The 15,946-nt window shown below is 38.2% G+C and overlaps 1 protein-coding gene across 1 annotated transcript in view; it reads left to right on the forward strand.

Moving 5' to 3' along the window:
• Window positions 1-15,946, forward strand: part of CHID1 (chitinase domain containing 1) — a 256,887-nt gene that overhangs the window by 6,323 nt on the left and 234,618 nt on the right. Inside the window, exons 2-6 of the mRNA XM_045016991.1 lie at window positions 5,025-5,196; window positions 8,231-8,380; window positions 10,811-10,943; window positions 11,949-11,993; window positions 13,616-13,722. Of these exons, the coding sequence (XP_044872926.1) occupies window positions 5,086-5,196; window positions 8,231-8,380; window positions 10,811-10,943; window positions 11,949-11,993; window positions 13,616-13,722 (546 nt within the window). The 5' untranslated portion in view covers window positions 5,025-5,085. The remainder of the gene's footprint in view (window positions 1-5,024; window positions 5,197-8,230; window positions 8,381-10,810; window positions 10,944-11,948; window positions 11,994-13,615; window positions 13,723-15,946) is intronic.

The following is a 15,946-nucleotide window of genomic DNA, read 5'->3' on the forward strand; positions in this document are numbered from 1 at the left end:
GCTAGCTTGCGTATGTCTACATGTACTGAAATCACCTCTGCCCCTCCCATCCAATTGTAGTGCAGACATATGCTAAATATGCAAACATTTCTTGACACTCACACCTTGGAGAGCTTCTCTGCACTGGACAAGTGTTTGAAGGATTGGGGCATTTTTTTAGCCAAGTTAAAACAGAGAAGTAGAAGTAAAGGGCAGCTTTCTTCAGATGGGGCGGAGGGACAGATGAGGGGGACAAGCAATCCTAATTTACTTGTTACTGTAATAGTTCTCTTTTGTAAACAAGATGGTTAGTTTATTGACCCTGTTTTCTCCCGGGGAAGAGGATATTTCTGACTGTTCCCAGCATTTCACTACTCATTGAGTACTTCTTTTGAGCCTCTTAATAACTTCTTTGCCTATCTTTTGTGTAGAGGTATCTACACGCTATTAACATCTAATATGCTTCTAATTCTAAAATACTAAAACACACTTCTCAACAAGGTCAACAAAACCAACTTGAGGTCTGTAAGCATAGCAGTCTTGGAGGTGTGAGCCAATAAAAGTTAGTCTTCAAATTGAATAGTAGAGATTTTATTAAATGCCATTTCAAAAAACTTTTCAAACCTGTACAAAATCTACCTTGTGATTAAAATGTGAATTTTGGGGCATAATGTATGAAAAAGCTGATTTTTGTTGGATCTCAGTTTTATGAAAGTCAGTTTAACTTGACTATAGAACAGCTATTAGTTCTCCATAATTAAACACTGTTCCTAATATGAATCCTTGTATCCTGCTCCTAGCCTCTTTTTTTTATGTTGAAAACTGGTCATTTATACTTCCATTCTTTAACCAGTTTTTAATTAAATTAATGTCATCATGTTACTCCTCATTCCTTGACTACTTGGTTTCCTCAGTGACCACTTGAGGGAATTACACAGAGGAAAACCAGCCCAGCGTGTGTAAAAGACAACTTTTCCTCCAACCTCTCTTTGATTATATTTGTTCTGAGTGTAAAGAATAACTTGATATTCAATGTTATGTGGTCTGTGGATAGGACAGTTCCGTTCAGTTCTATTTCAGGTAACCCATCATCTTGAGCTTGGAAAAGATACCTAGTTATTTTTTAAATCCCCAAGTGCCCATAATTTGCCACCACTGTGTTGCATCATTGACTTGCAAGAAGCTTGAGTGTGACAATTCAGATATTAAGAATAAATGCACACACTCATATTTGTTTGTCAAACCTGTATCTCCCTTGGTTGACTTGAAACTTGCAGGCTAAGTTCACCAGGAATGAAATTTGGATAGGTTTCCCCCATAATCTACTGCTACAAGAAACACATGGGGCAGTGGATTCCATTGTAGGGATCTGGAGGCAGCATTTCACCCTCAGGCTAGGCCATAGACACTTTTGTGAACTTGCTTTGTTTCTGAAACATGACAAAATAAAAAATTCTCTATGTAAACATAACAGGGTTGTTTTTTTTTTCTCAACCTGTTACAAAGTTAAAGTGCTTCCCCAATCAGAAGCACTCTTGTATAACTATTTGTAGCATGGCTAAAAAACTAAATGGACAATAGTGATTAAAACAGAAGTCGGATGCTGTTTTGTCTTTCAAAGTCCAGCACTCTCTGCCAAGAAACTACTAGCCACTTGGGGGTGTCTCCCATTTCCTCCAGTCAAAATTTCCTGATATCCATTTTATAAACATTGATGACTGTAAAGGCTTCTCATAGTGTTTTTGGTATTCTAGGTTTTTTTCTTGTAAATCTGTTGCTTGTAGTCTTCAAAATAGCAATAGTTTAGTCTCTGAACTGGCATTTACATAATCATTGAAAGAACCAGTACTGGGATCCTAGCTTATTTTTGGAATTAAATGATACCGTACAGCCACTGGATGGCTGTCTGTGCTGCCACAGAATGCCACTTGTGAAAGGCAAAGAGCTGTATTTGTTTGTCTCTGGTTACATCATTATGTCCAAAAGACCTATTAAGAACTAGCTGTGAAACTGATTAGTATAGATGCATTTCAGATTTTATTTATTTTTCATAATCAAAATTTACTGAGCAGCCAAAGTATTTTCATCAATATGGGATGGCTGGTTGATGATTTAGTTGGGGTTGGTCCTGCTTTGAGCAGGGGGTTGGACTAGATGACCTCCTGAGGTCTCTTCCAACCCTAATCTTCTATGATTCTATGGAGAACTAGTTCATAGGCTGCTTTTATGATTTAAGGAAAGGCATAGGTGGGGACTTTAAAAAACGAAAACAAACCCAAAATGCACGCCAAGCTTGAGACTGCTCTGGGACTTGACTTTCAGAGGGTGAATGATCAACGTTTTCTAAAGAGGCCTCCTGTAAGAAGTCTCAAGTTGGACATATAACTGACATCCAAAATTACTAATCAGTTTTGAGCCAGTGTTTTCAAAAGTATTTTGCTCATGTGACAGTCATGTATGAATGTGAGTGAGTGAATACAGCAGGCTAACAAGTGCAGAATATTTCATGTATTCAATTTAAAGAGGTTAGACTCACTATTAAGGTTCATTTTATAAATGGTTTATAACGAAAAAAAATTGTGAAAGATATAAGCATGTTATGGACATGAGTAGCGTGGGTTAGATGGTTATAAGCACATCACTAGAAGGTTGTATAGATGAGCTATGGATATAAGCAATCTTTTGACCTCTTGGTCTTTAGTAAATGCTCTCTCTCTCTCTCTCTCTCTCTCTCTGTTTTTTAAATAAACCTTCTACTCAATCTAGCGATAAACAAAACCTTAATATAGTCTGACTAATAAAGTCATACCTTATGGAAAGAGCTAGCTATGTTAAACTTTACAGAGCTGCAAAGAAACATAGAACGTGAGAAACTGTAAAATATTCATATTTGATGTCCTCATCTTGATATTACTTACTCATAGATTTTAAGGTCAGAAGGGACCATTATGATCATCTAGTCTGACCTCCTGCACAACGCAGGCCATACAATTTCATCCATCCACTTCTATAACAAACACCTTACCTATGTCTGAGTTATTGAAGTCCTCAAATTGTGGTTTGAAGACCTCAAGCTGCAGAGAATCTTCCAGCAAGTGACCCGTGCCCCATGCTGCAGAGGAAGGCAAAAAACCTCCAGGGCCTCAGCCAATCTGCCCTGGAGGAAAATTCCGTCCAGACCCCAAATATGACAATCAGTTAAACTCTGAGCATGTGGGCAAGACTCACCAGCCAGCACCCAGGAAAGAATTCTCTGTAGTAACTCAGATCCCATCCCATCCAACATCCCATCCCAGGCCACTGGGCATACTTACCTGCTGATAATTTGGCAATTGATCTTAGCCTAATTTTGGCAATTAATCAATCCCATCATACCATCCCCTCTATAAACTTATCAAGCTTGGTCTTAAAGCCAGATATGTCTTTTGCCCCCACTACTCCCCTTGTAAGGCTGTTCTAGAACTTCACTCCTCTAATGGTTAGAAACCTTCGTCTAATTTCAAGTCTAAACTTCCTAGCGTCCAGTTTATATCCATTTGTTCTTGTGTCCACATTGGTACTAAGCTTAAATAATTCCTCTCCCTTCCTGATATTAATCCCTCTGATATATTTATAAAGAGCCATCATATCCCCCCTCAACCTTCTTTTGTTTACGCTAAACAAGCCAAGCTCTTTGAGTCTCCTTTCATAAGACAGGTTTTCCATTCCTCGGATCATCCTAGTAGCCCTTCTCTGAACCTGTTCCAGTTTGAATTCATCCTTCTTAAACATGGGAGACCAGAACTGCACACAGTATTCCAGATGAGGTCTCACCAGTGCCTTGTATAATGGTACTAAAACCTCCTTATCTTTGCTGGAAATACCTCACCTGATGCATCCTAAAACTGCATTAGCTTTTTTAACGGCCATATCACATTGGCGGCTCATAGTCATCCTGTGATCAACCAATACTCCGAGGTCCTTCTCCTCCTCTGTTACTTCCAACTGATGTGTCCCCAATGTATAACTAAAATTCTTGTTATTAATCCCTAAATGCATGACCTTGCACTTTTCACTATTAAATTTCATCCTATTACTATTACTCCAGTTTACAAGGTCATCCAGATCTTCCTGTATGATATCCTGGTCCTTCTCTGTGTTAGCAATACCTCCCAGCTTTGTGTCATCCGCAAACTTTATTAGCACATTCCCGCTTTTTGTGTCAAGGTCAGTGATAAAAAGGTTAAATAAGATTGGTCCCAAAACTGATCTACTTCCCTTTCTCTTTAATGCTGAAGACAGGATGTCTGTTGCTTGAATTCATGGGCCCTTGCTGATTATTTTCTTTGTGCCAATGATAGTTAAGGGCCAGCTATGTAATCAATTCTGTACATGATCCAAAAAGTACAGATCCTGCCTTGGATAGTCTAAATCTAAAGGTTGACCTGAAGGAGGGTGATCTCTTAAATCACTTTTATTTTAAAAAATAAAGTCTTTGTGTTTTGGGCATTGATTTGGGTTTTAAATGACAAAAGGAAGGGGCTCCTGATTCAGAGGGTATTCAGTCCATGGGAGCAGCTTGGAAGACTGTGGGATGACTGGAATGGGAGAAGGCTTTCAAGACTGACCTTGCTGGAACCATAAAAGGAGGGTAGGGAGGCAATCCAAAACAATCTCAGAATTGTACATTGGAAGTAGGTATGCTGGGTTTAAAGTCAGGATGAAAAGTTTAATGCAGGGGATCGGGATGGGGCACAAGCGCAGCCAGTGGTGATTGGACTGGGAAGGGAAGGCTTTTTCGGTTGTGGCATCTTGGGAACACTTAAATGATGTGTGGCTATTGGAGGTTACAGTAATCCGTGTGGAGCTGACCTGTGTGTAAACAGGCTGTCCCATTTGCTTGACCTTATGATAGAAGGTGCTACTATACCAAAACTTTCCGAATAACACCATGTGAAAGTCTAGTGGACAGAATGATTTGCTAAATAAAGTCAACTGTTTCTCATGCAAAGTCTTAAACAAGAAAATCTGACTCCTATTAAACTGCTGTATTCTTGTATTCACAGAAGAGAGAATCAAAACTCTAGTCTCTTTTAAGCAGAGCTGACTGGCATAGTGGAAACTGCCATGAGACTTCTTTGTACCACACTTTCTTTGGCCTTGATTTACCAGCTGGTTGATGCTACGTTATCAAAGACAGACGCAAAGAAAATGGCTTCAAAAACACTGGAGGAAAAGGTATCAGAACTAGCTTTTCATGACAACTTGTACTCCAAAGTGAGTTAACAAGGAATGTTGGCAGATGTTGAAAAGTTTTTCTACTGGCATTAATTTATAATGGTTTAGTAAGAAACCAATAAGATAACTAAAGTGTACTGACACTGAATAGTCTTAACTACAGCTGGACCATGTGGTTTTTTTTTTAATTGAAAAGTCACAATTTTAAAAGCATTACCAAGGAAGACAAGCTGTTTAGCTGATATTGAACTTGTAAGAATAACTATCTGTACAGTGTTAAGTTCACTAAATGGCAAAACATGAAAGGTGTAAATTGTCTTGCTTAAATGAACATTATTTAAAATTTTGAAACTGTGTAGCTAAAAATTTCAAGTTTCTGATAAAGAACCTTTTAGTATCCTGAACTCATTGCTGAAAGCAAGAGTGGTTCTGGCTGCCTTTAATGTTAAAAACAGTGCTTCGGGCAGGCTTCAGAGCAACAGGACTAGACACCCTCAATCCTGCCATAAATTCTTGTACATGCTTCTGCCGCTTCACTTTTGGCATTGCTGCTACTAGTGAATGTCTTCGTGCAGAGTCTGGGAAAGGGTGTGCACATTGAATGAAAAACACCATTTCCCAGTGATCAGGTGCAGAGGGAAAACAGAAAGACCAAGGACAGAGCCCTCTGGAATCCCCATAGAAAGTTGAAGGTGAGGATGACAGGGATTCTTCTAAGTAAATGGTGAAAGAGCTATTAGAGAAAGAGAGAGAAAAAGAACCAGGAAAGGACAGAGTCACAGAAGCCAACAAAGGGTAAGATTTCAAGAGGAGGAATGTGGTTGATGTTGTTGACGATAGCTGACAGGAGAAGGAGGTTGAGGATGGAATTGGTTCTGAGCTTTGGTTAGAAGGAGGTCATCTGAGAATTTGAGAGTGGTTTAAGTGGAGGGCAATGGGCTGAAGCTGCATTGGAGAGGATCTAGGATGGAATGTGTTCAGTGAACTTTGAGACAGAAGGGAGACTGCATGGTAGCTGGATAATCAGTGGTCAAGGTTGGTTTTTTTAAGGTAGGAGAGACTAAAACATTCTTGTCTTATGAGAGGAAAAAGCCAGAGGACAGTGAGAGTTTAAGGAGAAGAGTGGGCACAAGGGAGATCAGGAGATGGGATGGGTTCACCAGGGCAAATGGAGGGGCTAGAGGAAGAGAGCAGACCAAGTATGTGTCTGTGACGGGAGATGAGTTGTAGGAGGGGAAAGGTAAGGTGAGCTGAGGGGAGGGGGAAGGTCATGTGTTTTTTCCATTTTCTCTTGGAAGAAATTTCAAGATCCTGAGCTGGGAGAGAAGTGTGGAGGCTGGAGGAGGGAAAGATTTAAGGAGTGAGTCAAAGATGATTGGGGTTGAAGACATAGGATACAATTTAAATTGGCAAAATAAAATAGTTTTAGCTTGGAAGAGGACAGAAGTGAAGGAGGAGAGAATGAATTTGTAGTGGTAGAATTCAGCATGGTTCCAGGATTTCTGCCAAAGACACTTGCTGTGTGGAGCAGGAATGAAGAAAGTGATTGTAGGTGGTGAGCAGGGCTTGGTGGTATGGCAGGATGGACCTACTCACAGCAGAGAGGGGCAATGCTGAATGGTAATCATGGAAAACCGAGTAACAGGGCGTAATAGGTGGGCGATGCTGAAAATGGTGTGTGCAAAATTAAAAGCATTCTTTAGAAAAAAAAATGTAGTTGGTTTCACAGTAGTGTTCAAGATATGCTAGGTACTGCTCGGAAAAGACAGTCCCTGACTCCCAAATCTATTCTGTCCTCAAAGCAAACTGGGTACAGTAGGAAGTGACACCATATCTGTACTCCTACCACCTTAGAAGACTAGCCACTCTTGCTAGATGTCTGTACTCAATCAAATCTGTCTAAAAATAGTGGGACGTTGATTTGACTTTTCTTTCCTGTCAACAACATCAGCCAATAAATGCTGACAAATTGTCAGGCCTTAGTGCTCTGCTTTTGGTTACTAGAACTCCAGCTGGTTCTTATTCTTGCTCCTGATGCCTATGGTACATTAATGATTGTGGATACTTTGCTAGTGGTAGAAGCTGTAAGCAATATCTCTACCTTCAATACCCAAATCACAATGAAAGTTTAATCCAAAATGTCTTAAATGTAATGGCCTCCTTGAAATGTTTAACCAACACACCAAACTGGGAACGTTCAGTCTTGCAATTATGTTTTGATATAATACTTGAGACTACAGTTATACTCTGAAAAGAGACTATGCATCGCCTTATTCAGCTGATCTGCTGTGGATCTCTAATTTATATTTCAGTCCTTTGAACACTACAAAACTTACCACAGTTAAGTGATCTAATTTATGATTCCTCGCAAAACTGGAAATTAGTACATTGCCAATCAGTTGGGACTGTTTAAAACTGAACTTGGAGAAATGGGATTGTACTTATTACTGGTCTGAGGAAACTTAGCTTGACTCCCAGAGTCCATGCTGGGTTTGCAAAACTGGCAGTTAGAAAAAAAAATCTTGTGTGATATTGAGTATACGAATCATAAGACACAAATATGAACCCCACAATACTGCTTTAGTCACTTCTCACTGTAGAACAGCTCTTAAACCTTGCTAATGGTGTCCTAAATTTGTCTGACTATAATAGCGAAGAGTTAAGTGTCTCAGGGTCTTCTTCCAAAAAGCAAAACATGTTAGAGTACCTTATGAACTTATTGCAAAATCATTTAACCTCTGAATGAATGTCATACTGCTCATGTGTGGAGACTGGCATACTCTGTTCCTATAGTAAATTGGCTTTCTCCTTTTCTCTGTTTGCAGGGAAGTGTGTATAAAGTAAGACTTTAAATATTGCTGATACTGACAGCATTTCAGAGCTCTAGCCTGTTCCTTTTAACTAAGCTATATTGCATCATTTATAGGGAACACTAAAAGTTTAATGATGTGATTCAAGTGTACATTAACTCAAAGTAGTTAATTGTACAAATGCTGTTAATGAAAGTAATTCTAAAAATTGTTTTTCCCCTTAGATATTGCATTCAGACAAAATTGTACAAGACCGGGGTCTGGTAGTCACTGATCCAAAGGCAAAAGATATTGTGTTGGAACACAAAAGTTACTGTGCCAAGAAAACGAAGGAGAGACACTTCTGGGGAGATGTTCTGGGATATATCACCCCTGTAAGTAATAAAATAAAAATCAGAGTCTTTGCTGAATATACATAAGACTAATAAGATGCCAGGTTTCTTTATTCTTGCAGCCTCAGTAACAGATTCAGCCAAGCACGAGGTACAATATTGTACCTATCCCTTCAGTTTCCTTATAATATTATAGCTGCTTCTGATGCTTGGTCAAATAGCCACCCAAGAGAAGGAGGATGGTTCATTAGTTGGGTACTAGTCTGGGACTTGAACCTGCGTGTGTTTCCCTGTTCTGCTACAGGATTCTGTGTGACTTTAATGCAAGTTGCATAGTCTCTCTGTGTCCCAGTTCCTCAGGGGGATAATAGTAGTTCCCTGTCTCACAGGGATAGTGTGAGATTGTGATGTGCTCACATACTAGGGCAATGGGGACTATATATGTACTATGGATAGCTGCGCAATGCAACTTGAATAATTTCAATACAGAGCAAAACTTTTTCTGCTGACACCAAACTAACCCTTATTTCCAAGCTCGCTAGTATTCAAGACATCTCCCTAGATCCCTTTTAGAATAATGAATATACGTTTTGATAATAGTAAAGGGCTGTGTAAACAAATAAGTAAAAGTGTAACCAGTTAAAAAAAAATTGCTAATGATACCAACACTACTTATTGCAGCTCATCAGTTGCTGAACTGTTGACTTTTTTGTAGGCATGGCTAAGTAGAGGTTTGAAGGAGGGATTTGAAGGACAATGAGGAAATGTTACCCCTTTGACTCAAGTCCAGTTATGTGTTTGTACTATTTTCCTCCCTTTGAAGGATAGAAGTTTTTTGACAAGTATTCAGCTGTGTCCATTTGCCAGTTAAGCTTGGTGAAAGTTGACTTCCAAGTGAAGGATCACTCAAGCTCCCAAACCAATTTTGCTTTTACTGTTAGCAGGGCGCTACCAAATTCATTGTCCATTTTTGCAAATTTTACAGTCCTAGCATTTTAAGTATCTGAACCCGTTAAATTCAAGATTTTTAAATCTTAAATTTCAGTGTTGTAACAAAACATGAATATGTATTTAAAAATGGCAAAATATAAACACGTTAAAGCCTTTAAGACTCAGCATTTCTGAAACCTATCCCTTGAAGTACCTGTTCTTTTTGGGTTTCAGAAATATTTTGAACACGAAGTAGTAGGTGTTTTCAGAGTCTTCTACAGACTGAAATGATGGCTTGAAGGGTGCAAACTGGACCACTTATTTCCATGTGTCAACTGCAAAGCCACATGATGACTTAGTTTTCATTTTTAGCTATTACACTGCTCATCACTTCAGTAGAAATTTCTAGGAAATGTGCCGCATTAAGAAAGGTGGTCAGTTTTTTTTTAAAGGTCTTGCAGAGGAGTAAGGATGCAAGCGCTAAAGCAAAAATTGATGGTCTGGCAGCACATGTTTTAGCCCTTAACATAGGAGTTGGCTAGAGGGGAAGAGAAGATGTTGGCGGGAACTGAGAGATGATTTCTTTTAAACAAGTCTTGGTCTAAAACGATGTCTACACTACTGCCTATGTCAGCAAAACTTACATGACTCGGGGTGTGAATATTCTACCCCCTGAGCAACATAAGCTATGCTGATGTAAGTGCTAGTGTGCACAGCGGCTGTGTTGGCGGGAGAGCTTCCTCTGCGACACAGCTTATGCTGCTTGTGGGGGCATTTTTTAATGTTGTTGGCATAGAGCGTCTTCACCACATGGTCTGCAGTGCTATAAAAGTAGAAATGCCATAAGAAAAATGAATTTTAAATATTTAGATACAATATTTATCTTCCTGAATTTTCATTTTTAACAGCTTCAGGTATCTGGAGTGAACTTGTTTTGTTTAAAAACAAAATAGTACAGATCTCCCTGCAGCTTTTCTAGAAACTTCCTTTAGAATATGGCAAAATTCAGCAGACTCTGTTCACACTTCACTACAGCAAGTGTTTTGAATGCAGTAGACTCTGTTGGAAGCATTATCACTTATCAAGGAGGGAAAGCATAATCACAGGAAGGCTAGGCCTTCTAGCAGACTCCACTTGGATATCCTGTGACTGTCTGGCTCTTCCATCCCTTACAAGAGCAGGTGTGTGAAATTTCACTGTTCCTAACTTCCATTGGTCATGAAAAAATGGAATGTATAACCTATTAATCCCATTCCCCACTGGAGTCTCTTAAATTCAGTAAAATCTGTAGCTAAGATGGGCTTGTGCATTTACCTTTGCTGGAAATTTGTAGTGTGCATTCCATAGTTGATACTAAGTAATGAAGCTCTACAAACATGCCAAAACACTTCTTCAGAAGCCCACAAGGTGACCTGCAGTGATCCTTCCAACACTTTTCCTTGGAATATACCGAAAAATGGTCATCTGGCAAGTAGTAAAGTTTGTTGTAGATCCTGTTGTAATGTCTTTTTTTCTTTTCTTTTTCTTTTTCCTCTTTGCAAGTGGAACAACCATGGCTACGACATTGCTAAAATGTTTGGAAACAAATTTACGTTGATCTCCCCAGTCTGGCTACAGGTGAAAAGAAAGGGAAAGGAGATGTTCCAGTTCACAGGGCTACATGATGCTGACCAAGGTTCTTTATTTTTGTGTTGTGTGATGTTTGGATGTGTATATATGAAATATATAGTCAGTATTGCCATAGGCTGAATGAAAGACACTAATTATTAGCCTTTCCAGTATACTAATATGGATTTGTCTCTGGTCTTTCTGAGGATGAGATTCCACTTTGTCACTGTACTCTTCTAATTAAAAGTCTCTCTCTCTCTATTTTTTTAAGAGAGAAAGTCTCTCTCTCTCTATTTTTTTAAAATAGAGAGAGAGACCCATTTATCTCCCAAAGAGTAGTGGAAGAATGGAGATTTCAGTGGCTCCTTTCACCTGGCCCATCACAAAGAACAGGCAGAGATAGTTATGTACATAAACATTTTTAATGAATCTGTAATAACTTCATTTAACTTTGTAAAGTATTTTGGGATACATGCCTCTACAGTCAGGCTACATTTCAGGCTTTATGCTATTAAAATTTAAATTTGATAATGGCTTAGGTGTCGGCAAATGTAAAGTTATCTCAACTGAAATATCATCTTTGGTGACCGATTCTGAACAAGCTTTAATTCTGATCATTTTCAGACCAAATAATGAATCAATAAAATGATCCTTATGAAAATGGGACAGGCCACTAAAAATACCATTTTATTTAAGCCTATTCATCCCAAAGGATGATTGAAGCCTCCAAAAATAATCAAAGCCTCAATATGCTGCAATCTGGTTGTCGTGACAAATGAGCCAGACCACATGCTGTTGCATTTCAAGTGAAAGGCAAGGGAAACTTTTGTAAGGTAAAAATGTTGAATCACTGGTTTCCAGATGGAATGGGGCAACTAGCTTTATTCTCTAGATATCAGTAAGGCTGTACTCACAATAGAATGACCTGTGAGCCAGTAACATTTTCTCTTATGAGAGGAGGAGAGTTGCAATGAAACTACATACTTTACTTGAAGATATATCTTGAAAGAGACATTATAGATATTTATATTAGATATGTTCTTAGTTTAATAGCTGTTTCATTGTTTGACAGATTGGATAAAGGATGTCAAGAAAAACTCTAAAAACATCAAAATAGGTGAGGCTGCATTTTAAGTTTCTTGTAGTCTTCTGCTTGTGGTTATTGGCATAGGCAAGGAAGCCTTTATTTCAGGAATATGTGGATAGGAGATGTTAGCTGAGCAAAATAGTCCTCATGCACAGGCTATTAAGGGAAAAGACTGAAAAAAATAAAAGTATAAAAGAGTGCATCTAGCTTTATTTGGGTCAATTAATTATTGGTAGCTCAGTAATTGAGATACCATACCTGTTGGTGCCCTGAGGTTTTTGTCCTGAGATTTCTCCCCTCCTCCTCAACTTTTTTTTCTTGGTTCAGACTCTGGGACTCCGTGTTCCTGCCATCTTACTTCTGGATGAGAATTCCTTCAGAGCTGACTGCCATGTTCTTGGGGGAGAGGTTGGCCTTGTGACCACAGTACTCTTAAGCTCTGGTTAGAGAATCAAACTGATGATCCAGTTAGAGTGTCTAGCATGATGATGTAGAGGACTGCTGCATTTTTCTCTTAACCTGAAAGTCTGAGGTCTCTATAACAGTTTCCTATTTTAGAAAAATTGGAAAACATTGATATAGATACATCTGCTAAACAGCTCACCTTGCCTACTCCATGATCCTGCCAGTGACTGGCATGCTTGTTTTATGAAGATGTCAAAATGTAAAGAGTGGATTGCAGAAGGGTGAAATTCATTTAAATTAAAAGAATCCTCAATGTGAACTCTTTAAATACACCTCTACCTCGATATAATGCTGTCCTTGGGAGCCAAAAAATCTTACCGCGTTATAGGTGAAACCATGTTATATTGAACTTGCTTTGATCCACTAGAGTGTGCAGCCCTGCCCCCCCCAGGAGCACTGCTTTACTGCGTTATATCCAAATTTATGTTATATCGGGTGGCGTTATATCAAGGTAGCGGTGTATGTCTTTTAAAATACAATTTTCTGATGAAGTAACTTTTTAAATATGTCCTGATTCTCGTTAGTAACCTAAATCAATTCTAAGCCTTTCTGTTCCTTTGATTAGAATGGTTTTCCACTGGGGGCACACCCTTCTCTGGTCCACCTTGGATGCCAGCCTCCCTAATAGCTCCCTTTCCTGCTTGCTTGTTGTGACTTCACTTCTAGTAACATGGGGGCAGAGCTAGTAAACAGTTTTATGGAGCTTGGGGAAGAGCATGTCTGAGCTTCCCCAAAGAAGGAATACAAGAATGTTGTCATGAGTGTTAGAAATAATCAAAACAGTGAAACTGACTAGACCCAGTGCTGCTAAACTCACAAAGGTAACAAACTTTAGAAGTAAAATTCTTTATCTTTCCAGTATAGTAATCTTAAGCATTGTGTCAATAATAGGTACAAAACTTCCAGAAGGAGACATGATTTTCAAGCTGGCATCCCTTTAAGAGTGATTTTACAGCCCCTGCTACTAACTCGGTTCTCCATTGGAAGTATTTACTTTGAGTCAACATTCTTCAATGACCCACTTTTGAAACAGAGGACAAGATTGCATGAGCAATTTGCTTATCTATACTAACTGGAGTTAAAAAGTAGAGAAGCAAAACTTTTAGATATGGGAGATTTTCCTGTGAATTTATTAGTGTAATCAGAGCAGTTGTAATTTTCATAATTACTTGTTTCTTTCATCTCAGTTCCTCGGATTTTGTTTGATGGCTGGACTTACCAAGATTTTGAGAGTGTTTTTGGCAGTGAGGATGAGATAGAGGAGCTTTCCAAGACCATGGTGCAAATAGCCAAGGTAAAACCATTGCTAATACAAATGAGTTAATCAGTGGGATACCTGTTATCGATCCCTTATAGCTGGATGATACCTTCACATCTTATAGTGATAATGACATTTCTATTCAAATAGTAATTAGGTAGGATGTTAAACAGTAACTGCTAAACGTAAATATCTTAAATCTGTGGGACTGGACAACTTGCACCCAAGAGCTCTAAAAGAGCTGAAGAGCTTTCCAAGCTGTTCAGTGAATCTCTTAGCATGCTGCAGCAGTTCTAGAGGACTAGAAAAAAGTAGGGCTGTCGATTTTAATTGCAGTTAACTCATGCGATTAATGCAAATGAATGGCGATTAAAAATTAATTGCGATTAATTGCAGTTTTAATTGCACTGTTAAACAACAGAATACCAATTGAAATTTATTAAATATTTTGGATGTTTTTCTACATTTTAAAATATATCGATTTCATTACAACATAGAATACAAAGTATATGGTGCTCACTTTTTATTTTTATTACAAATATTTGCACTGTAAAAATGATAAACAAAAGAGAGATTTTTCAATTCACAACATACAAGTATTGTAGTGCAATCTCTTTATGGTGAAAGTGTAATTTACAAATGTAGTTTTTTGTTTTATTTTGTTACATAACTGCACTCAAAAGGAAAACAGTGTAAAACTTTAGAGCCTGCAAGTCCACTCAGTCCTACTTCTTGTTCAGCCAATCGCTAAGAGAAAGAAGTTTGTTTACATTTACGGGAGATAATGCTGCCTGCTTCTTCTTTACAATATCACCTAAAAGTGAGAACAAATGTTTTCATGGCACTTTTGTAGCCAGCATTGCAAGGTATTTACATGCTAGATGTGCTAAAAATTCGTATGCCCCTTCATGCTTTAGCCACCATTCCAGAAGACATGCTTCCATGCTGATGACGCTCGTTAAAAAAAAAGTGTTAATTAAATTTGTGACTGAACTCCTTGGGGGAGAATTGTGTCGTCTCCTGCTCTGTGTTTTACCTGTTTTCTGCCATATATTTCATGTTATAGCAGTCTCCGATGATGACCTAGCATGTTGTTTGTTTTAAGAACACTTTCACAGCAGATTTGACAAAACACAAAAAAGGTACCAATGTGAGATTTCTAAAGATAGCTACAACACTCGACCCAAGGTTTAAGAATTGGAAGTGCCTTCCAAAATCTGAGAGATATGGAGCATGCTTTCAGAAATCTTAAAAGAGCAGTACTCTGATCCGGAAACTACAGAACTGAACCACCAAAAAAGAAAATCAACCTTCTACTGGTGGCATGTGACTCAGATGATGAAAATGAACATGCATTGGTCTGCGCTGCTTTAGATAGTTATCGAGCAGAACCTGTCATCAGCATGGACTCATGTCCTCTGGAATGATGGTTGAAGCACAAAGGAACATATGTATCTTTAGCGCATCTAGCACATAAATATCTTGCAATGCCGGCTATAACAGTGCCATGCGAATTCCTGTTCTCACTTTCAGGTGATGATATAAACAAGAAGCAGGCAGCATTATCTCCTGCAAATGTAAACACATTTGTTTGAGTGATTGGCTGAACAAGAAGCAAGACTGAGTGGACTTGTAGGCTCTAAAGTTTTACAGTTTTTTTATTTTTGAATGCAGTTATTTTTTGTACATAATTCTACATTTGTAAGTTCAGCTTTCGTGATAGAGATTGCACTACAGTACTTGTATTAAGTGAATTGAAAAATACTATCTCTTTTATAGTGCAAATATTTATAATAAAAATAAATATAAAGTGAGCACCATACACTTTGTATTCTGTGTTGTAATTTAAATAAATATATTTGAAAATGTGGAAAACATCCAAAATATTTACCATAGAATAAATGGTATTCTATCTGTTTAACAGCGCAATTAATTTTTTTAATTGCTTGACAGCCCTAGAAAAAAGCTAATGTGGGATGACCCAGTTATTAAGATATCAGTCCTGGGCAAAATCACGGGACAGCTTTTAAAGAATACTATCTTTATAGAATTAAAGGAAGGTAGAATAATTAATGCTAGTAATGTATTTTATAGAAAATGGATTTTGTCAAATTTGTCTCACAGATCTTTTTGAGATTAAAGAGTGTTGACAAAGATCTGTTATACTAGTTACTTATGTAAGGTGTTTGATTAGTACTGTATAACATCCTATTTAAAACTAGCACTAGGAATCAACATAGCAAATGGTAAATGGATTATA

The sequence above is a fragment of the Mauremys mutica genome, chromosome 4 (assembly GCF_020497125.1).
Source record: "Mauremys mutica isolate MM-2020 ecotype Southern chromosome 4, ASM2049712v1, whole genome shotgun sequence".
In the NCBI taxonomy this organism is placed as follows: Eukaryota; Metazoa; Chordata; order Testudines; family Geoemydidae; genus Mauremys; species Mauremys mutica.